The sequence below is a fragment of the Podarcis gaigeae genome (assembly GCF_964106915.1).
Source record: "Podarcis gaigeae genome assembly, chromosome: 1".
NCBI classification, from domain to species: Eukaryota; Metazoa; Chordata; class Lepidosauria; order Squamata; family Lacertidae; genus Podarcis; species Podarcis gaigeae.
Window position 1 is genome coordinate 137,177,966 of NC_139678.1, and position 24,422 is coordinate 137,202,387.

Below are 24,422 nucleotides of genomic sequence, written 5' to 3' on the forward strand. Positions count from 1 at the left end.
TCACGGAGGGAAGCATTCACCACCCCACGAAGCCCATCGCCCAGTCCTTCCCGGCTAGCTTTTATAAGCCAGGATGGGCAAGGATCCAGGAGACAGGGAGACTTCCGGGTTAGTGCCATCGGCAATGGCGGAATTCCTCTGATCAAGAGGAACCCGCTCTGCGAAAATCGGGTCTTGCCGCCGCGGCGAAGGCGGAGACCCTTCAAAAATCCCAGGCAGAGGAAGCCTGGGAACGTGGGATTCGGTTGACACCAGGAGCGCCTCCCCTACTCGCAAGGAAACCCCTTTTTCGGGGATCCAAAGCGACGTGGGGTGAGCGGCGCGGTGTTTTGAATCAACCGCTATTTTTACGGAGTGAAGCCACACAGCCGTTGCCGGAGAGCGCTGACTTTTTCCTGTGGACAATTGGACTCTAAACAAGTACCCGTGAGTAGAACGGAAAATTGGATTAAGAAACATTTTAATTTGGCACTGAAGCGGGAAGGTTCTAAACAGGAAGTCCACCTTCCGCTTTTGTAAATAGACTGAAGCAAAAATTGTGCAAGCTAAAGTCAGGAAAGTCGTATATAAAGGTTTAAAATTCCTCCAGTTTTAAACCCCTCTTGGAAGCAGGAGTAAAGAGGGGGAATTTTGATTGTTCAAGCCTGCAGGAGAGAGAGTAAAGAAAGATAAATTTCCACCGTCTCAAACCTGGGAATGGGGTGTCAGAGACAGAGATTTTTGGGGAAGTTCATTGACTGTGAATGGAACGCCTTTTGACAGATAGTTAAAGAAGAGAAACAAATTGATTCCAATGTTGCCTTTTGTATTTAAAAGAAACAAAGAATTTGAAAAGTGAAAGTAATTCTCTTTTGTTGGACCTGCTTTCAAAAGATGGATACAAATGGAAATTGTTCCCTCTAGAGGGAGCTTGTTAAATTGTTGCTGGAGTCGATCTGGGGATTTCACAGCTGTGGAGATTAAGATCGTGGGACCAGACTCTGACCTTGAATAAAAATGTGTTTGGAAGAAGTTTTGGTGCTTGCTTTTTGCAAGACAAGTGCTTTGTTGGAGCAGATGCATGAGAAGATGGATTTGATGACTGTTGCAGTCAAAGATTTTGGACAAACAGTGAATATTTATACAGAAACCATTCAGGAGCCAACGCAGGAACCTGTTTTGACAGGGCAAGTGCAAATGCAGAAGATAATGGAGGAGGTTGCTGTTGAACCTCAAGTAACACAAATGGAGAGACCCGAGGCCCTGCAGGAGCATAAACCGCTGTCCTTGAAGACTGAATTTGGAGTGGGCCAGGGGGAGTCTGGAGATGTGGGGGGCCTTAATTTTGGAAGGACTTTGAAACATGCTTTTAAATATTTTCTGGACTACACTGCCGAATGTGGGGAATGGGACTGTGGGGAATGGGCTGATCTGCTGAGGAGAGATATTTTTGAGTTGGAGTATCCCCGAGACCTACTCCTCAACGAGAAAGAAAAGAAATTAAGAAAGAGATCAACAAAAGACAAGGTAAAGTGCAGGTACAAACAAGAAGAAGATCTGCAGAAGGGACATGGAAAAGACTTAAGAACCTCGGACATAAGATTACCAGGTTGATGGACTAGATGGAATGGACAGTAAGGACTGACATAACCCGAGACCAGGAAGAAGAGACGTTGGAGGAAGATTGGAAGAAAAAAAATAAATAAAAATATTTTGGGAATTAGTGTAAAATTAATGAGCATTAGGAAAAATGTTGGAATGAAAATATTTGGCTTTGGTAGAAATGATATAAGGAATTACAGTGGTGCCTCGCAAGACGAAATTAATTCGTTCTGCAAGTCTTTTCGTCTTGCGAGTTTTTCGTCTTGCGAAGCACGGTTTCCCATAGGAATGCATTAAAAATCAATTAATGCGTTCCTATGGAAACCGCCTTCAGACCAGGTCCGGGGACAGTCTGTCCCCTGACCTCTTCTGAAGGCCGGTGGGGGGCGAAAGTCTTTGCTCCCCCCACCCGCCTGCCTTCCCGGGACAGTGGAGACTTCTCCGCTGTCGCGGGGCAATTTTAAAATGCTGGCGGGCGGCAGCGAATCCTTCGCTGCCGCCCGCCAGCATTTTAAAAACCCTGGGACAGCGGAGGACTTCTCCACTGTCCGGGGCGATCTTAAAATGCTGGCGGGCGGCAGTGCTGCCGCCCGCCAGCATTTTAAAATCGCCCCGGGACAGCGGAGGAATTTTTAAAAGCCCCCGGGAAGGTAGGCAGGCCAGCATTTTAAAAACCCCGCCCGCCAGCATTTTAAAAACCCCGGGACAGCGGACCCCGGGGTCCTGGACCTCACTTGAAGGCTGGCGGGAGGCAAAAGTCTTTGTCCCCCCTGGCTGCCTTCCCGGAAGAGCGGAGAAACGCAGCGCTTCAGGGGGTCTTTGCTCCCCCCCGCCTGCCTTCAAAAGCCATCCGGGATAGCGGGAAGCGCTTCCCTGCTATCTCGGACTGCTTTTAAAATGCTGGCGTTGGGGAGCAAAGCCTTTCGGCCCCCGCTGGCCTTCCTAGACCTCTTCTGAAGGCCGGAGGGGGGGGAAGGCTTTGCTCCCCAACGCCAGCATTTAAAAGAGGTCCCCGGAGATTTCCCTATGGGCTTTCTTCTTGTGAAGCAAGCCCATAGGGAAATTCGTTTTGCGAAGCGCCTCCAAAACGGAAAACCCTTTCGTCTAGCGGGTTTTTTGTCTTGCGAGGCGTTCATCTTGCGGGGCACCACTGTATGTACAAATAAATATTAAGTTTTAAGCTTTAAGGTATTTTATGGTAAGATAAGGTCAAAATAAATTAAGGTAAATTTAATGACAGAATATAGTGAAAGATGGAAAGGATTTGCTGAGTTAATTAATAGGTTAGACTGTTAAGACAAATTACTCAATAAAAATTGAGAAAGATGGAAAGAATTTGCTGAAACAAAATAACTAAACTAGAATACAAAAAGGGAGGTGTGAGGAGGTCGATGAAACAAGTAAATGAAAGATAAAGATATGGAATATTGGATGTGTGTTTTTTATTGTTATTGTTGTATTAGTTTTTATGTTTGTTTGTTTCTTTTTTCCTTTTTTGATGTATTGTTTTGTATGTTTTGTTAAATTTTATGTTGTTTTCTTCTTTTCTTTTTTCTGTAATTTTGGAAACTTCTAATAAATATCTTTTTTTTAAAAAAAGGATCCAGGAGACAGGTGGTTGGCTTCACTCGTCCAAGCAGCCTGTCCACATCCTCGGAGGTAACAGATTGGAATTGATCCCACACAACTTGACTAGACAGGACTCTAGCACTCTTCCGCCCTGGCCCTGCTCCCACGGTGGAGTCTACTTCTTCCCGAATCTGAGCGATTTTATCTGCAAAAATCTTTGCAAAATCATTGCAGGAGATCATGTGGCCCGTACTGGGCCCCGATGTCGCAGGTGGTTCCGCTAAATTGTGAACCACCTGAAAAAGTCTCCTGCTGCTGTTTTCTGCAGATGCAATAGAGTCTTCTTCACCGTCGCTATCGCCACTTGGTAGGCTCAACGTTGAGCTCTAACCTGTGTCCGGTCAGATTCGGAATGAGATATCCGCCATCGGCGCTCTAGCCGTCTCAACAATTGTTTCATTGCCCTCAGATCCGTGGAAAACCACGGGGCTGCCCGGGCTCCATGCAATCGGAGAGGGTGCTTCGGAGCCAAACAGTCAATTGTTCTGGTTAACTACACATTCCAGCGGGCCACCAGGGAATCGGCTGAAAGGCCATCAACATGGGATAAAGCATCCCCTACCACTCTCTGGAAACCATTTGGATCCATTAAGGGGCGGGGGCGGACCATCCAAATCGGTCCCACCTCCCTGCAGAGGGGAAGGGTCACAGAGAAGTCCAGTTGCACCAGGAAGTGATCTGACCATGGCACTTCTTTCGTTTCGCTTTTACTTAGTGTCACATCACATCACCAACATCCATAGAGGTAAACACCAGGTCCAAGGCATGTCCGCAGCTATGGGTTGGGCCAGACTTATTCAGGGACAGCCCCATGGGTATCAAGAAAAAGAAAAAGAGGGCTTTTGAAGGAGAGCTCCCTCTTTATTATGATGATGAGCCACTTTGTACATTGAGCTAAAATGGGTCTCACCAAGACTTCATTTCCCCGGATGAGAAACTGAACATTGAATGGTCCAGAGATAGCAAAGGCATCTGCAATCTTCCTGGTTGCAATTTTCACCTGAGAGAACAGAAGAAAGCATGTATTTACTCAGACAACCTCCTGCTCCCCAAAGTAAAACAACTACCACCACAGCAACAACCTGAGAACCTGGAATTGGACAGCCACCACTCCCTTAAACATCTTGCAGATAAGTGCTGGCTCTTCACTGTCAGAACTGTCCCAAATTACGCCTGAGAATGAGCTCCAAGTTGCGTTTCCAGGCTTGCTTCATCGCTCCCTAACTCCCCCTAACACAGCAAATAAAGGAAGCAGCCAGATCTACAACATGGAGGACCAGTGGGTCTCTCTATTACTTATGGATCAAGACGATGCAAATAATGTATCTCTGAGTTAACTTGCTTGCCCTGAGGCAGAACACATATTGGATTGCTGTAGTGCCTTGGCACAGAACATACACTAGCCTTTTCCTCTCTTTTTAAAACAAACTCTGTGAGAGCTACCCAATTCCACTCTGGTGGCCATAATTGTTTTCAGTGTGTCTCTAAAGAGTTTATTAGTATAGTTAATAGTGTCCACGGTCTAATGCTGCCCGTTATCATTAAAACAAAACAAAACCACGCTGACCTTCTCCAAGGCTCCTTGGCTAATCGTTTGTGCAGGGAACATCAACGTAGCATCTCCAGAGTGAACACCAGCATCTTCCACATGCTCAGAAACAGCATGACAGATAACCTGCTCAAAAAAGAGCCAGTAAAAGTGTTAGTATGTAATAGCAAACTGTGGTAGCTAAAATGGCTGTGAGCCAGTGCTTCGTGGTTAAATAAGCTGTACAATGTTTAAACCTTGTTATCTGCTAACGACTGTTATCCCCAAATATCTTCTCTCTTCACTTACCAGCCTTCTTCTAATTTAACAGTCCAATTCTATACATTTCTACTCAAAAGCAAACCTGCTGAATTCCATAGGACTTACAGCCAGGTATGTATGCATAGTGCTGAAGCCTATTATCGTTCTAAACATTTTGTTTTACTTAGGTCCAAGCTATCTGAAAGATTGAATTCCCTCATATGAACTTACCTAGAATGTTGGGTCCTCACTCCTGCCCTATTTTATAGGGTTTTTGTAAGGACTACAAACTACCTCAAACACAGCATATGAATGCTTACTTACTATTTTTATTTACTTCTATTTGTTATGCCAGGCTGTTTAACACTTTGGTGATGCTTGCAGTGGATGCCGGGAATTAGAGATCTCTGTGCACAATTACTGTACCATGGCATAATGGAGAGCCATTCCAGATCCATCACAGAATTCAGCTAACATTTTTCAAACTCTCAGGGGCAATCTAAGATATCCTCTGCTATGTGTGAACTGATGAGTCTGCTATACTGTATCTTGTTTCACGCTTTGGCCTGGTTGGAATGGGTCCTTGAATTCTGATAACGCATTTTGCTTGCGTAGATGGAGGCAGGTGCAGTTGTGCTTAGTAACGAGCCTATTGTCCATGCATTGCTCCACACACTTTTGCCGCTGGCCCCGCCCACCTCTGGCATGTGTTCCCCGAAAGGTTTCCCAGAAGAGAATGTTGCCCCCATTGTGAAGCGGGCTCCACATCCCTGATCTAGAACTTGGAATAAAACATTTGTTAAGCTGCTTTAATATTCCATCTGTAAATCCCGGGAAGTATTTTTTTAAAGCATTATTTAAGGAAGAAGTTTGTACCTTTCCATTCTTTGCAACAGCATCCATTTCCACTTCCCGAGCTCCTTCAATGAATTTTGTCAGCACAACAGGGTGTTCCTATTGATATCACAAGGAAGAAAAAAATATACATCCTGTATGACTATTATTTGGCACTGTGTTAGTAACTGGCATGAATTCTAGTATTTGAAATATTTCAGTAGAAAGAAAGGATTGGGGGGGGGGGAATCATTGTAACAGAATCAGACTTAGCAAGTTTGCAGCCCCCTCTTGGCTATGGAGTGGACGTTTGGAAATGAACTGAAAATTGCCATAATGATTTTCAGCCTACATGGCATAAGAGCTGAGCTCTTTGAAAACCGAGCTTCTTCTGAGAATGTGAAAATCCAGTCCAGAAAATGGAAGCATCTCTAAATGTAAAAACATGAGTTCTATCTCAGCTTAAGCATTAGGAAACCAGCACCGATGGGGTGGGGTTAAAGTTGTTGCAATTATTTGTAGCTGAGAAAAGTTTAATAAAGTTGTGGCCCTCCAACAAGCACATTCTGGGGAGTGTGAGTAATGGCGGCTGCTGCTTACACATACGCAAAATGAGTTATTATTACTCGGGAATCATGTGCAATTAAAGAACATTAGCAGGAAAGATTCACAGACTGGCTTAAGAACTTTCATGTAATTTCAATATGTTGTCTGAAAACAAACTCTTTAATCTTCCTTTCTTCACGCCTCTTCTACAGCTTCATCCTATACTGTACATCACTACCAATGGCAGTTACAGACGCAAGTCAGCAGAACGTATAATTGTTTAATACTGCACATAACGATTGCTCAGGATCTGTTTCCTGGGCATTGCCGTATGCTATTAATTCTCCTTAAAATTACAGACTACACTTTTCTTACTCCAACTGAACATCACCCGGCACACCAATCAAACTTATTTCCCATGAAAAGTACAAAATAAAAACAACCAACACCATTTTGTCCTGGATCTTCTGAAATACTTTCACTGGAAAATTGTGACTATCATCATTCACACTGCAATCTCTTTAGGCCAATAATGACAGCAGGTTAATGCTAAATGGAATGGTTCTCTTCCTTGGGCCAAAGGAAACACAGGCGGCACAAAGCAATGTAGTTAAAAGTTTTATTTATTTTCATTTTTTTAAAAACAAAGCCATGAAATTCAATTAACTAATAAGGGTATAAGCAAAGTTCACCTGATCTGGAAATTTAATAATAATAATAATAATAATAATAATAATAATAATGAAGATGAAGAAGACAATACACATCTGTTATGTACTGAGTTGAATAGGATCCAAACTGCAGCAGTCTGATTGGTCCTAGAACAATAGGATCCAAAATGCAGCAGTCTGATTGGTCCTAGAACAATAGGATCCAAAATGCAGCAGTCTGATTGGTCCTAGAACAATAGGATTCAGAATGCAGCAGTCTGATCGGTCCTAGAACAATGCAGCAGTATGATTGGTCGGCAGTAGCCACCCAATCCAGCTCCAGATAGAAGTGAATCCACAACCTGATTGGTCTACAGGAGAATTCCGGAATTAGCCAATCACGTGCAGCCCGTTGTGTAAATAATGTATATAAAGCAGATAGTTTGAGGGGACTTTCATTCCTCCTCACCACTATGAGCTGAATAAAGAGCATGAAATCACTTTGCGATTCTGAGTATATTTCAACATCCATGTGCATACACACTACTACTACGAATTTACAAATGCCTTAATCTTTTACTGTTACTATGAGAAATCAAAGGCACCTTTGTAAGAAGGAATGTTCCAAGTATCAAACAAGTTCCCAAATTAAGAGTGTCGGAACATGCAAGACTTCATGTGGATAAGCAAATTTAATCATATTCAAGTTTCCTAAAACAAATAAAAATCAAATGAGAGGAGGGAAATGAGGACAGTGTTGCATAATACCTGTGAAACTCTGGTTGCCTCTGCCAAGAACTTTTTCATCTCTTTTTCTGTATGGACTACATTCATTGCTGAGCCACTATGAAGGAAGAGGGTAGGGAAAGGTTAAAGATACTGTCATATCACACTTTTCATCTTCGGAAACTGTCTTCCATTCAACTCATCCTCCCAGTTCTTTCTTAAGCTGAAAGGATAAAGAAACACTTCACCAAAGGTAAACAATATTGAACTTACCCCTAAAAAGGTGAGTGCCCCCAAGAATATACCAAATCAGGGGTATTGTGTAAAAAGTCTGGTTCTCCCCAAGATCTACGCTTGCTCAATCATTTGCAATGGTTTCACAGGTAACTTGGCATTGCTGAAAACAGCAGTGTGTAAAATGCTAATTCTGGGACAGTAAGTTTTCAGCTTGGTTTGTCATCCATATTTGATCTTCTTTCATAGCGGGTTATTTCACACAAAGCCCAAACAATTCCATTTTGGAATCACAAGAATCATGTCAGAGAAAGTTGAGAATGAGTGGACCTATTGTTTGTCATATCAAAATACAATGCCAACACAAATGTTCACAGTTTTCTCAAGGTTTGTTATTTCTGAATTTGGGGTTTGGTCAGCTATAATATCTGTGAGATACAGTAGTTTAGGTACACTGGAAAAAACAGGTAGGTGGGGATTCAGTTCCCCCTCCCCCCACACCACCCCACAAGCCATGTATGCATTCTCTTTATGTAGTTGCTTTGCTATTTTCTAAAATCCTCAACATGGTGATTTTCAGCTCATGGTTTGCACTCTCGCCACATGGGGTGCCTTCAGAAGAAGAATATTTTTTATGGAAAAAGTCATCATGAAATTCCACCTTGAAAATAGCCTTGTAAAGAGGATATGAACTTCCTGTTCAGAAACAATTCATGCTCTATCCTGAGTTATCTAGCTAAATCATACAATCTCTATGACATTGTATGGTATTCTCACACATTGCCTGGGGCCAACCCAGAAATATTTTTGATTTTCACAAACCCATAGATCTTGAGGTTTGGCCTGAAAGAGATGCCCAGGTTTGTTTCAAACTATGGTTCAATGCAATGTGTGAACAAGGTCATCAACTAAGAGTCTGTCTAGGTGAATTGTTTATAGAGTATGCTCTTGTCTTTTTAAAAATTTCTTCCACACCATCAGAATGATTCCTACTCTTTTTGAAGAATGAGACCAGATTTTGTCATCTGCACCATCTAAAGATCTTCTGCTCCTGAAACATCACAAAACCTCCCTTCGCTGTTTTGGTATTCAACCAGTAAAAATCTGACTTATGTCCAGGTGCCTTTTTTAAAAATAATTTTACCCTTGATATTCCAGAATTGTCTAATTGTTCTGCCTATAAAAATTGGGTTATGAGTGTGTGTATGTAGGTGGGGTTTTTTTTGTTTTTGTTTTTAACCATTTCACCCTCTGCATTCTGAAATTCTTTAAATTCTTCTGTCAGTAAAAATCTGACTCTTGCTAGTGCCCACCCTCTGCCTTGATGCTTAACCCCAGAATTTCAAAGAATCATAGAGTTGGAAGGGACCACGAGAACCATTGCTTGAACCCATGATCCTGAGATTAAGTGTCTCATGCTCCACCAACTGAGATATTCCCTCAGGGTGGAATAATAATAATAATAATAATAATAATAATAATAATAATAATAATTCTACCCCACCCATCTGGTTGGATTTCCCCAGCCACTCTGGGTGGCTTCCAACAGAAGGTTAAAAAATACATTAAAACATCAATCATTAAAAATTTCCCTAAACAGCTTCAATACCGCCTGATCTCTCATCTGAAGTGACTCAGAAGTGGCGCAAAACAGGTGTTGCTCAGGCACCATATGAAACAGCAGGAATACACCCAATACCTTCCACACTACTGAACATATAGCAGGATCATACTGAATCTTCCTTGAAATATTGCAGTCTGGTGCCTATGTTATTCTGGAATACCAGCAGAAGAAAACACCACCACCACTGTGTGGAACCACGCAGCAAAATCCAAAAAGACAGAAGTGCTGCAAAATCCCTGTCCAGAAGAGCCCAAAGGTGGCAAATGCCTAACCTATTTGTGAAACACCTTTTCCCCTTAAGAGAAATTGGTGTTTGAAATGCTTTTGGAATTCGATACAGTTTTGTCTATGTAGTTGGTACTGTTGCTCTTTCATACCAAAATTTTAACCACTATGCTGCATCAGTTCTTGTACAATACTTCATATTATGGGATCTCTAGTTATTTTTTATTAAACATTCCACTGGAACTAATGAGGATGAAACCATTAAAGCTATGTGGAAGTTATTCCATGTGCCAATTACCTTCAAAAGAAGAGTAAACCTCCTTTTGCAAGATGTCCCTGTCTTTCTAAACAAAAGATCAGCACTTCAGACAGATCAAAGAACTCCTTCTAAGCTTGAGAATCCTGTGGATTGCTTTAAAAAAACCATTCAAAAGAGGTTTTAATTGAATTATTTAACGGTAACTTACAGTTAATCATATCACGAAGGCCTTTTGCACTTATCAGATTCCCGCCCCCTGCTTAAACATTCTTTCCGCTTCCTTCAGTGCCAGGGTTGCATCCCTCAGATGGATAGTTTGCCTCTCTTCTATTATCAGAAGGCTTCAACTCAATTTCCATCTGCACGTGTGAACTGTGTTCAGCAAACTCTATTTCTCTTCCTACCCTCTCATCTGTGAATAAGCACTTTGCCACATTAAGCTTTGTTGAGGGAGTATTTAGAACATCTCTGCGCACTGATTCAGCTCATTCCCAGCTCTCCTTGTTTTGTTTTGTCAGCCATATCCTGAAAGAAAAGCAGCTGCCATGGCACATACTTGTCATAAAACTGTTACAGGTGAAAGAGAATTTCATATTGAAACTGTAGATATGGTCAACACAACATAGGTATGCCTATATTTCTCAATAATTGAAAAACGAGGCCGGCAAGATGCGTGTTATGACATCCTTAGGGTAATGTACCATTACTCAGAGGGCTCCTCTCCCCATCTTATGATTGAATAATATGCAACAATAAATGTTAGAAATTTGAACAATGCTGGCATTTAATGGTAATACCAGACTTTTAGACATCTGAAGGCAGCCCTGTTTAGGGAAGCTTTTAATGTTTAGTAGATTATTGTATTTTAATATTGTGTTGGAAGCCACCCAGAGTGGCTGGGGTAACCCAGCCAGATGGGCGGGGTATAAATAATTATTATGATGAGAATGATGTTAGGTTCCAGGAGGCCAACTGGGCTACCGACAGACCAGGTCCACTTGCAGGTCCAACTGCTAGCTTTGCTCACTGCTGCCAGGTTTCCAACTTACCTTCAATTAAGCAAAACTAGTCTATTTGTAAGGAGGGTTGTCACCACCCTTTGGAGCCTTTCTCTTGTAATTGTTGTTTCATATGGTATATGCCTTACATTTTGTTATACAAGAAATTCTCTACTGATCACTATAGGAGTGGAAAATACGTGGGATCCAACTCCAAAAGGACAAATTCTATTTATCAAACCAGTGTTGGATGCTAGAGATATGGACTATGGGGTGCAGACTTTCCTGCTGTGGGCAGCATGTCAAATGCGACAGTGCTAACAGGATGGCTCCACCAGAAAGAAAGCGGACACCAACTTTGCTACAGTTTTAGCACATGCTGAAAACCCGGGAACTGATTCTGTTCAACTTTAGCCCAGCTCAAACCCAAGATCTGCTGGGATGAATTTGGCCCTATGCCATCGTTACTCCATCCTAGTTCTGCCAGGAGTTACACATGACTTAAACTGACATAAGTTTCACCAGCTTCCCAGAATTAGGATTGCTCAGCTACTCTGTTTTTAACTACATTGTATGTTAAGATTACTGTACTACTTCTATTCTTGTACACTTGCCAGAAGCATTTACATGACAGGTGGTATATAAATCTTTTAAAATAAAAAATAAAGTGAATAAAATGGCTAGATCTACTTCACCACTCCTAAAGTAAATGAGAGAAACAAGGGTTATTATTATTTTTCTTTTTAGCAAGGATGACATCCTGTGATTTACTAAGGGCATTCAACTGACTTTTATATTGCCCAGTACATGTCAGAATTTTTGACCCATCTTCCTGGACCTTTTATAATCTTAAGATATTACCAGTGGCTGTCAATTTATCTACATTTCTGACAGTATAGCATGTATACACAAACATTAGGTGACATCTTTTCTTCTTTTGAAGAGGGTATACATGGGGAGGTCCCAACACATTTGTGTGGGCAGCATTTGCCAAGATATTGTTCCCAATACTTCCATGTGACTTTTTAGACCTGCAGGACAGTGACTGTACATACGCCTCATAGCTGGTACTGAAGCCGTCAAAGATGGATGCATGAAGGATCAACTGAGCTGCTAAACAGACATATCAGTTAAGAGCATCTGAGTGGGCATTATCCACAGAAAACAATAGTATCACCACTACTATCTTCTAGGATTTGAAGCGCCAAAACCCAATTGTCCAGTTAAGAAATCACTTTTTCATGGTGTTGGAGAAAGAGACTTTTCAGACTGTTTACATGATCCAATTTGATTGTGTTTTTCAGCTTTGTAAAAGCCCATCACAGATCTTAAGGCAGGAGCACTCCTGCCATCATCAGGTGCTCCTGAGCATCAGCAGCGGTCATCATTGTCTCTGCTCAGACGGATCTGATGCAAGCAAGCAGGAAGCAAGAAAGCGAAGGGAAATAATTGCTGCCCAGACTAGAGTGGCTTCCAAGAAGTAAGCCTTAGGAGGAGACGGCTGAAAAGAATGTAGGCTGAGGAGCAGGATAACCCAGGGTACTCTGGGAAGGGAAGAAAATACGTGAAGATGGTCACTCGCTTGGATGGCTTTGGAAAAAAGAGGATGGGGTAAATTCATGGAAAGTCAGTCAATCCACCCGTGAGCCAGGACTGCCAAATGAAACATTCATATCAGCTGCTGATGTGGGGCAGGGGATCTGGAGAGAAACAGAAGCAACAGAGAGTGAATGTTGCCTTCATGCCCTGCTTGGGACTTCTCCAAAGCAGGTGGTAGGTCACTACTGTGAAAAGGAGGTTGAGCTAGATAGCTTCTTGGTCTGACCCACCAGGACTCCTCAGAGAATTCGCCCAAGTGCTTTGAGTGAAGGGACATGGGCAATATGGGAATGGGAAAGTCAAGGTTAACCGCCAGCTGCTATGTAGGGGACCCCAGGTTAGGAGACTCTTCTGATTTGGAAACTGGGGAGCAAATAGCCCTAACATTGGTTTGGTGCAGCCGGTCCAAAGTCAATACTCTGTAATCAATGCGATGCTGACAAATGGCAAAATGACTAAGAACCCTACATTGAAGTTCTTAATACAATATTAAGTTGAGAGAGCCTGCTGTTGGCTCAGATATAATAATAATAATAATAATAATAATAATAATAATAATAATAATAATAAATTTTATTTATATCCCGCCCTCCCCAGCCGAAGCCGGGCTCAGGGCGGCTAACAATAATCAAATAATCAAACAATCAAATAATCACACATTCAAAATATTCATTATAAAAATTAATTAAAATCAAATTAATGGCAACCAATTAAGCAATATTCTATGCAGGTTGCCAGAGGAGGGAGTCAGGCTGCGCCCTGACCAAAGGCCTGGTGGAACAACTCTGTTGCCAGGCAACAGTGCCAGGCAACAGTGCCAGGCAGGTCTAATACTTTTTCATTATCTCGGTACCTATCAGACCTCAGCTTCTTGGTCTAAAAACTGAGCAGCTTCCATAGGTAGCACAGCGGTATCCTGATAGTGCAAACAATGTAGGAAGTTCAATTGACATTGTCAAGGGCGGGGGAGAGGCTTACCTCAAAACATAGGAAGGTCTCAGCAAGCATGGGTAGCCAACCAAGTTAGCAAATTCAACAGCATTCTCCTAAAAAGTTGGGAAATGATGTTTTTTATATATAAGATACTGAGAATGCCTAGACATGTTTGTACAAGTAAAATCTGGATACATTCTCAGTCTTTGGTGGACCTGAATAAGCTAATCTGTATATGGAGGAGCGGAAGAGTGTTCTCAAAGGTTTTTAGAAGAGAGAAGGAACCTAAACACCCTGAATGGTGATATCACACAGCAGGTCACAAAAGAAGCCTTGCAAATGAAAGTGGGGTGCTTAACATTTTGGGTGTGTTTGAACCATCATTCTGCATGATGCAAACAACCCTAGGAGGCAAAGCTCAGCAGCAGGCGGCAGGGTTGGGCTTGGCCACTTATCTGACCTCTCTCTGGCTGCCACTGCTGCATATCAGGACAAGGAGGGGGAAGACGAGGTGGTGATGAGGTTGGCACAGTGCAGGTGCCACAGCAGAGCCCACCTGGTGTTTCTGCCAAGGTCTTTGTACCGCACCTACCCCATGCTTCCCCACTCCACCCTGGTATGCAGGGAGGCCAGGTGCAGCCCCCACCTCTCTGTCTGCTCCTGCCAAAGCTTGAGGTCTTGTGCCTCCTTCCACTCTTCCATGTGGATACTTCTGCTTAACCATGTTTGCCATTTCAGCCAAACCATGGTTAACAATAGCTATGGCTTGTTTGAAACAAGTCAACTACAATTCATGCTAGTTTCTCAGGCCAGATGAAACAATGTTGTGGGTAATTAAAAATGGTCACACAGAAAGAGAGAGGGGAGGGAGAGCATGCAAGGTTCTCCTGGGCTCTCTGGACAGGCATGGCAGAGCAAAAACAACCCCCCACTCAAAATTCCTGGACACCAAAAGTGCTTCCTAAAAAATTCAATGCCTCAGAAACATGAACAGAACACAGTGGGATAGGAGGAAACTCATCTTCAAAGCCCTCACATGTATAGCAAGGAATAAACCCAAGGAAAGGATTACGATCCAGCTAGGAGACAAGCTTGCTTGCTCCTACATCCATGCTGCAGGATGAATGCACCCTTCTAAATACGAACAAAGAAAATTAATTGTGAACAGTGGCTTAAGCCTTCAACTGCTGCTCCTTAAATTACTAAACACAGATTAGATGTATGTCTACATACCAAGGAATTAACTGCTTTCCAGGGTGCTTGAGCTATTTGCAGCTCATCAAGAACAGCAGAGAATGTAGATCGATCCTCTGCCCGGTCAATCTGCAGCGGGTTAGTGCCCATAATTCTAACTCCATTCCGGTAAAGTGGCACAGCCAGGTTGTTTGGAATCTGCCCTCCTACAGAGATGATGCAGCCATCGCATTCCTATAGAAAATGAGAACAGAGAGAAACTTAGACACACAAAAAAACACACACCACAAGTTGATTATGTGCAGCTCCTTGCCAAACTAAACCATCTATTATCACAATCAGAAGCAAGGTAGAGAACAGCTTGGATCCAGAGAAGGATGAGATTCCAGTAATTGTCTTGCTCTATTCTGCCTTGGTTAGACACACCTGGAGTCCTGTATCCAGTTCTCGGCCACAATTTAAGAAGGATGTTGACAAGCTGGAACGTATGCAGAGGAGGGCAACCAAGATGATGGAAACCAAGCCTTATGAGGAATGGTTGAAGGAGCTGGGTATGTTTAGCCTGGATAAGAGGAGACTGAGAGGAGATATGATAGCCATCTTCAACTATCTAAAGGGCTGTCACATGAAAGAAGGAGCAAGCTTGTTTTCTCCTGCTCCAATAGCTTCAAGTTACAAGAAGAGAAGTACTTTCTGATGGTTAGAGCTCTCCTTTGGGAGGTGGTGGACTCTCCTTCCTTGGAGGTTTTTAAGCAGAGGTTGGGTGGTCACCTGTTAGGGAAGTTTTAGCTGTGTTTCCTGCATTGCAGGGGGTTGGACTAGATGACCCTCAGGGTTGCTTCTATAATTCTATGATTGTTTTACTTTCTCATACATGGAATTTTAAGCTTCCCACTTTGACACCCCCAAAACAACTCTCTGTAAAAAAGGGGTGTTGTCCAGAGCAGCACCCTGTGGGGTGCACCAGTCCCAAGGGTTGTTTGCAGCTCTGTCTGCCAAAGCCCCAGTTAACCATTCTCTCCTCCCAGTAAGCTCCAGGACAATATGAAAGAACCCTCCCTCCCTCCTCTAGTCCGACACCACTAGCACGACTTTTGTCTGGGCTAAGTCAGGTGGGCCAGTTTTAAAAACAGAATTCCAAAGGAGTCACATCATGAACCCTGACTGCTAATGGGCGACCTGGTCTCTGACCTCGAAAGGGCACTTGGCCTTGTTGCTAACAAAAGGAGTGTTCTTGTGTCTCAAGCCTGGAGGCTTTTCACCTGCCCCCCCCCATAAAAAAGAGAGAGCAAGAGCAAGGAGAAAGGTACTTGACAGGTGGTATTAATTGGATTGCAGCTCATGCTGCCCTAGTAGGAGACAGGGTCAAGAATTCAAGCATTTTAGGAACAGAGTTGCAAAGAAAATACATTTTTAAGTATTCTGCTTAAGCACTTTGCTGAGCCAAAGGTGACAATGAGACTGACTTTACAAAATGGAAGGTTTAGGAAACCTTGGTTTATATTCTCTGAGACTATTTGGGTTTTTTACCTCCTGTTGGGAGGTGTCCAAGATGATGAGCAGGCTGAGGCAGCACAGAGACCTTCAAAAACTGCTGCACATCTATCAGAGCAACTTTTTGAAAGCTGTGTTTGGCATTTGAAAAATCATGTTAGCTTCAACGGCATTGTCCTCATGCATAAAATTAAGCATGTGTGTAATTGCTTTCACAATCACAGGTTAAAACTAAGCTCAGCAAGGGCAGGACAATTTGATCCATAAATAACTGAAATAAATTAAATCTGCTTGTAAATACTGTGCAATATGTCATCTTTGGAAAATAATTCTATATTTATTTGGCAGTCATTATGGAGCAGTTGGTTAGGAACTGCAATTCCATGCAAAATATAATGCCAGGGTCTTTTTTTTAAAAAAAGTAGTGCCCACCCCAAGGGGACAATGAGACTGACTTTGCAAACTGTTTGGCACGGTTTAGGAAACCTTGGCCTTGATCTTTTTTTGAGGCTGTTTGGATTTTGGATTAAAAAATAAATAAAATACCTCCTGTTGGTAGATGTCCAAGATTCTCTCCAGGGACAGTTCATCGAAGTAGAGCCTGTCACACTCATCAAAATCCGTGCTCACTGTCTCCGGGTTGCAGTTCACGACAACTGTTTTCTTACAGAGCTGTCGCAATGTGCGGATGCAAGACACGGCACACCAGTCAAACTCCACGCTGCTCCCTGCCAATGAAAGAGCAAAACCAAGTGAAGTTTTGAAAGGAGATCATGGTGCAGGCAGGTTTTAAAACATCAGGAGCAAAGATTCCCACTGCCTCCATGTAAGCCTCCCAGTAACTCAAAACCTGTGCAAACATCAGCAATACCTGTGAACAACTGAGTTCATAGAATCATAGAGTTGGAAGAAGCCTCCAATGCCAGCTTCTCCAACCAACTGGCAAAGCAGGATATCCACTGCTAAGGTACTTCTGGGAGGTGCCATCCAATCTCTGCTTACAAAACCTCTAATGAAGGACAGTTCTATCACCTTCTGAGGGAGGAACTATTGTCTGTACCATCTGTACCAAGTTTTCACTACTGTTTTTGAATCCTTTTCTTGTCATTTGAAGCCACTGTCCCAGACCTCTGGAGCAAGAGAACAGAAGTCTGCTCCCTCAACTCCATGACAACCCTTCAGATTAATTCTCTTTTCCCCAGACGAAACACACCCAACTCTTTCACCCCTTCTCCGCAGGACTCCAGGTCTCCAGGCCCCTTTGCCATCCTTGTACTAAATAGCACCTTCCTGGAACTAGTTCAGCAGTTCATGGGTCTGACTGGGGGGCCAGTATTCCAAAGCAGAAGGGAGAATCTCATTCACCATCTCTTAATTGTGCTTACATCTATACCAGCACTTTCCAGGTTTTTAATTTGTATTTTTAGAATTAGTCTAAAATCTTTGGCAAAAATAGAAATGGCTTTGGTTCTACATGGACAAAATGCAATGTTCTAGCAACGACACAACGTATAATTTGCATGTGGAATTCTAGGACAATGTGAAACTTTATTGCAGAAGAGGGTGCCTAACACACCTAACACACTTTTACAGGGTCTTCTAGTCTGGAAAGGCAGAGATACTAAAAACAAGATTTACCTATGTGATATGGTCCACAACCCAGCACCATCGTTCCATGGTCATCAAATTTTACATCATGCTCCTAAAATAGAACACAGTACGCAAAGTCATCCAGTATTGTTCTCAGCAGCATCCACTGCGCCCATGAGAAGAAACCATTTATGCCTCGCAGTTCTTTATTTTAAAATTTTTATTACTGGGACTTAACTTTGACCTCATTTAGTTTACTTGAATGCCACTGAATTAAACAGATTTTTGGAAACTCAGATTTACCTTAATTGTAGGACCAATTTAAATATTCTTTTTTTAATAATTGCTTTATTGATTATAAAAAAAGAAAAAAAGAGTCAACAAAGAAAAAACCCAAAGGATATTACAAATTACAAAAAATAAATTTCTTACAACACAACTTCTATTATGACTTCTATTCACCCCATCCAGAGTCCCAGGTTTCTTTTGAGTAGCGCACTTTTAATTATCACTCCAGACTTCTCCCAAATTCTTATTTTCAGAAAGTTTTCTGAGTTAATAAAGGGGTCATTTTAAGCCTGCCAGAGAATTCACAATTTTACAATGCTCTTTAAGATATTTTCTGTAAATGTCCCACTCTCTAGTGAATGTTTGTTTTGTATTATCTCTAATTCTTCCTGTCATCCTTGCTAATTCTGTGTATTCTAATAATTTCGTCTGCTAGTCCACTTCGGTCAGGGTGGAATCTCCTTTCCATTTTTTGGCTATTAAGATTCTTGCTGCCACTGTTGTGTACAAGAACATCTCCCTCAGATTTTTTTGGCATGTCTATACCTATTATACCCAGTAGAAAGGCTTCGGGGGGGGGGTTGCAAAGGAGATTTTAAACCTCTTTTTGAGCTCATTGTATATTATATCCCAAAATTCCCTTATTTTCTTACAATTCACATGTAAATCATCGTACCCTCTGCCTCTCTACATCTCCAACAAATGCCTGGTTCTATACATTTTTTGCCAATTTTGATGGTGTTAAATACCACTGTTAAAGCATTTTCATGAAGTTCTCTTTCAGGGTATAACATGCAGTACACTTCAAGTCTTCCCTCCACAGTTTTCCCCAGGCTTCCATTGGAATATTATAGCCAAAGCCATTTCCGATTTAAATTCCTCCTCTTTGACTTCCCAGTACAGGAGTCGTCTATACATTTTAGAGAGTGGTTTCTCTCAATTTAAAGATTCTGATACACTCCTGTGAGATGTATTCTGTGTCTTGCTGAAAGGTAGTGGCACGAATAATCACACAATACAGGAAGGAATACACCAATTTAAAGTAGCCTTCTAATCTTACCAACGATTAATGTTGGCTTACAGAATATTGTAGCCATAATGAATGCTTGTAATTAAAGGACACCATTGAAGGTACAGACTCACACCAGTGAGGTCACAGTGCCCTTATCCATTATGCTACTGAGTTTAGAGTCCATAAGCAAGAGCTATGACTAAAGAGTCCCATTTATGAAGAGTGGCTCAATTGACTCAGGACCACTGTTTCATAGAAAGTGGAGGATAGAGGTATGATTTAAAGAGCAAAAGGGCTGTATAGATGAAGAGTGCAGAGACCATCACTTGTCTCTGTTTACTCCCTGCAGCCCCACCTCCCTCCAAGCATTTTTGCTCCAGCCAGGCTCACTTCTATCGATCTATCGATCTATAACCAACAGCCAAGTCATATAACAAGTTGAAAAGGGCGACTACAGAAGGACTAAACAGATAGCTTGATTTGATTATTTGTATCAATAGTTGAGTAATGCTTCTGTCTAGGAAGGAGCACCTGAAGCTGCCACATTATGTGTCAAACTAAATTATCTCACAGTCTCAGCACAGTCCACTCCTACAATCAAGCCCTTTCCAAGCGCCTGCTTCCCCCACAAACCTTTTTAACCGGAGATGTTGGGGTCTGTGAACCCAGGTCCTTCTGCTGGCAATGCAGATGAGTCTTTGGGCCTTTGATAGCTCATCTGTTATTCACATTATGCTAGCCCAGGAAAATGTCCATTATAAAGGTTATGTAACATGGTCATTTTGCCTGGCCTCAACTCAGGCTAATAGGCTTTAGGAGTTTTGTGTATAAGAGTTGTATTGCTACGCCTGTCTGGGAATCTACCCAGCTACTTTCCCAACCGCCTCAGCTAAGCATTGTCCTCATTCTTCTTATTGCTTTCACTATGTACTAAGTGACTTTGATTCCTAACAGCTTGTGTTCTGATCTTCAACTCTTGCAGAGATATGCACCAAACTGATTTGGCATTACTGCACTGGCTCTCTGGCCCTTTTGGTTTGTGCCTCATGCTTCAGTGGCATTCAAGAGGTCAGCCTCACCCTCTGTCCTAACCAAGCCTCTCTTTCTTTCTTTCTTTCTTTCTTTCTTTCTTTCTTTCTTTCTTTCTTTCTTGTAACTCACATCCCAAAAGCTATTTCTAATGCATTGCCCCAATGCCCATAAAGCTGCTCCAAGTAATCACCTACTTCGCATTCATTTTTACAAATTGCCAGGGAGTTAGCATTTTCATTATGCAATTCATTGTCAGTAAGTGGTGTGAAATGGGATGGGACAGAGCTACCCACTGTGCTCAAAACGCATTGCACCACGTAAATTGAATTTGGTAGGGAGAGGTTCAACTTTGCAAGAAGAAGTGGGGGGGGGGGGGAGCTCCCGTCTCACAAGCAAAACTTGCATCAATTGCTCTCTCATTGGTAGTCCAGAGCAAAGAGCAAAGGCTCCCTGTTTGTTGTTTATAGACGTTGGAGCTTAAAGAACAAAACTGTGGCTCTGTGGGTAAGATTTTTCATTGCTTGTATCCCTGCAATGTCTGCTCAAAAGGACTATAACGCTCCCAGCTACACTTTTACTTTCTCAATAACAATAGTAGGCAAACATTTCCACCCGTACTCCAGTGGGATTATGCCTCTGCCAGCTGTTCTAACCCTTCCCTGAGCTATCCCTGGAGTGAGTGAATTTGAGTTGCAAGGTCAATAGATAGTAATGGGAGAAAATGCATCATAATACTCTGCAGCTATACAGAAGTAAACGATAGCACTTACCTGACCATTATATGTGACATAGAGGTAATTAGTTACAGCAGGGTATTCTCCTGCAAGTGTGTCAATCTGCAGAGGAAGGGAAGAAATGGTAAATGTGAACACAAAACTATTTTCCAGGCTAGGATTTCATGCTTCACTTTTTCTTGCTTTCCACTCAGTGAGTCTCCAGGCTCACTGCTTTCTCTCTCCTCCCTGCTCAGGTAATTATATAGACAATACACCAGCAATCAGCCATTGAGCATTATTCATCTTACTTTTTAATCCCATATAGAGGGATCTGGTTCGCTGGTTCGCCAGAAGCGGCTTAGTCATGCTGGCCACATGGCCCGGAAGCTGTACGTCAGCTCCCTCGGCCAATAAAGCGAGATGAGCGCCGCAACCCCAGAGTCAGCCACGACAGGAACTAATGGTTGGGGCCCCCTTTACCCTTTAGGGATATGGAATGTATTTTCCAACTGCCAACCCTTATGTCACCAAAATGACACCATCCACACACAAGCAACCTCCAGGGACCCCAAAGATAGCTAAAGTATAAAATATCCTAAGGAGCGGAACCCAAAGGAGGGGAAATAGCCCAAAGGAGACCAAGCATGCTCATCTGGTACAAAAAGTTGAATGACCATTGGAGAGGCAGAAACAGAAGCATGGGACCTCAGGAAGAGGGCATGTCTGACAGGTTGGACCCCTGGACAGGAGCACAACCATACTGCAACACTTGATTGTAGCTTCCATGTGTTAGTTTTTTAAGCTGCTATATTGCATTTTGGCACAAAGAGATGTGCAACTAACTACTTGTCATCATCACTGGAATTGTTGGTTATTTAGTTCACTGTGGGCAGTGGTATTCACGGGGGCAGGATCTCACACAACTAGTTTCGCAGAGCCAGGAAATCTTTTTGCTTGTAGTTCTCAAACAGTAACCACACATTTCACATAGAAATTTGCCTTAAAAACTAAGAGGACTTTCAAAAGCTGTTTGTAATACAACATGGAGGTCTGATGTCCAAAGTAAAAAATCCACCTGGGCGTAGCCAGGTCCCTGGAAGCACCTAAGTACTGCCTAAAATAACCATTATGCAGCTTCCAAATGCCGGTGAGCCTTTGGGCCACATGCAGTCTAATTCTATCCATATTTACTCTGCAGTTCCATGGCTTGCAGCCTTTGCTCCTTGAATTAGTTTGGGCTGTTAGCCCCACACTGTAGGCAATATCTGACCAAGCAAACCCCTTCTTACCTGCTCTAGAGAGGGCAAAGCATAATTGCAGGTCCTTGTAAAAACACAGTACCAAGGGAGGGAGAGGCAGTCCCTCACATCAGCAGCATGGGAAGCTAAGAGTGAACTAAGCTAAGAGTGTCTAAGAAGAGTGAACCCTTTTCTGTCACAAGCAGAATCACTTTATGAAGGATAGATTTCCACTGGTCATTCAACTAAAGGACAGGTGGCACTCATGCATTCTGCAAGGCAAGGTAAAGGTAAAGGTAAAGGTACCCCTGCCCGTACAGGCCAGTCTTGACAGACTCTGGGGTTGTGCGCCCATCTCACTCAAGAGGCCAGGGGCCAGCGCTGTCCGGAGACACTTCCGGGTCACGTGGCCAGCGTGACATCGCTGCTCTGGCGAGCCAGAGCCGCACACGGAAACGCCGTTTACCATCCCGCTGGTAAGCGGTCCCTATTTATCTACTTGCACCCAGAGGTGCTTTCGAACTGCTAGGTTGGCAGGCGCTGGGACCGAGCAACGGGAGCGCACCCCGCCACGGGGATTCGAACCGCCGACCTTTCGATCGGCAAGCCCTAGGCGCTGAGGCTTTTACCCACAGCGCCACCCGCGTCCCCCCTTCTGCAAGGCAAAGCAGCACAAAATTGACACACCTGCCTAAACTAGTTCAGAATGCATTAAGAAAGCCAGGAGAAAGCCAGGAGAAAGGGCAACTAAACTTGGACAACAGCGATTTAGGGTGCAAAGGGCTCTTCAAGTAATTCAATGATCTTTTTGAAAGAATTGGGGGTGAGGGTGGGGGACAGCTGGCAGAACGTTCATATCAATTTCCCTTAATTGAACACCAAAATGTGAAAACGACTATGGAACACCTATGGAAGCAATTGTGACATTGCCATGAATACCAGATGAACGTATTATGCTCAGCGCTATCACAATGAATACCAAATGAACTTGCAATGATGGGACACTTAAAATAAAGTATTATCCTATAAAAATTTATTGCAGGGAGACAAAAGGAGCCACACGTTTCACGGTCACACAGCACAAAGGGTCAACACCAACTGTTTCCAACCTTCTATATTTTCCTGCTTGAAACCGAAGCAAAGGCAGGTGGTTTAATCCAATGCAAGTTGGAGAAGGAAGGCTGACTTGCACAACTTCCCAAGGATGTTAAGTGTGGATGAGGGTGGAAATACAGCAATGAGTTTCTGCTATGTATGTTACACTAGGATTAACTCTTAACAATTTGGGAGGAATAAAATGAGAAAGTTACATCTAAGAAACTTAAAGCATTTCTCTTGGTGAAGTCAAACTGCTGCGGCTGCTGTGGCTGCAGAGACTGGTGGCTCGCAACTGCTGCCTCCTGCACTATTTAGCAGCACTGAAGAGACTTCCCCGGGGCTCAAGTGTTGCCTTGTCTACGCCAAAGAAATACCACTGCATCCCTGGCCGCTAAACAAAGAGAGCCCACTGTTTCCTCAAAGTGCTCAAAGTGCAAAGCTGCCCTCCAGCTAACTAGGGAATGGGGTGTGTGAAACTTTTCTGCTGCGGCAGGGTCAGCTTCAAAAACTCCCAGTCAGAGCCAAAGTGGACAAAGTCACAGAAGAAACCGGCAGCCTCAACATTCATAGGCAGGCATTGCTAAGCACTTACATTGTGGTTTAGATCCCAGCTGGTCATCTGCCAAAGATTCTTTAGTTTTGATTCTCGCATTGCAGGGGTCTGCATTAGGTGACCCTCAGGGTCTCTCCCAACTCTGCAATTCTATGATGCTGTGGTGCTATGAATTAAGACCAAGGAATTTCTCTTGTGGTCTCAGGAAAACCACTGCCTCTTGTTCATATCTACCTCATAGGAAGGATGTAAGGATGTCTTAGGAAGGATGTAAGCCAGGCATGGCCAAACTTGGCCCTCCAGATGTTTTGGGACTACAACTCCCATCCTCCCTAGCTAACAGGACCAGTGGTCGGGGATGATGGGAACTGTAGTCCCAAAACACCTGGAGGGCCAGGTTTGGCCATGCCTGATGTAAGCTTAAACTTCCACCCAAGAGACCTAATTCCCCCAAACCACGCCCACCTGCCTCACACCTGATGTCAGATGTGGGACAGGTGAAGATATGGCTGCAAAGGAACAAAGGCACTGCCTAATGTTCCTCAGCAAGAAGGGCTCCCCTTCAGCACATATCAACTGA

The 24,422-nt window shown here is 43.1% G+C and overlaps 1 protein-coding gene across 3 annotated transcripts in view; it reads right to left on the minus strand.

The window, feature by feature from the left end:
* The window catches only part of CPS1 (carbamoyl-phosphate synthase 1), a 195,529-nt gene that overhangs the window by 21,375 nt on the left and 149,732 nt on the right, over positions 1-24,422 (minus strand). For all 3 annotated transcript variants that reach the window (XM_083703940.1, XM_083703938.1, XM_083703939.1), the window contains 9 exons: positions 21,008-21,073; positions 17,954-18,017; positions 16,862-17,043; positions 14,861-15,055; positions 13,673-13,740; positions 7,798-7,873; positions 5,876-5,953; positions 4,778-4,885; positions 4,121-4,210 (listed from right to left, as the gene is read on the minus strand). In XM_083703940.1, the coding sequence (XP_083560066.1) occupies positions 4,121-4,210; positions 4,778-4,885; positions 5,876-5,953; positions 7,798-7,873; positions 13,673-13,740; positions 14,861-15,055; positions 16,862-17,043; positions 17,954-18,017; positions 21,008-21,073 (927 nt within the window). The remainder of the gene's footprint in view (positions 1-4,120; positions 4,211-4,777; positions 4,886-5,875; positions 5,954-7,797; positions 7,874-13,672; positions 13,741-14,860; positions 15,056-16,861; positions 17,044-17,953; positions 18,018-21,007; positions 21,074-24,422) is intronic.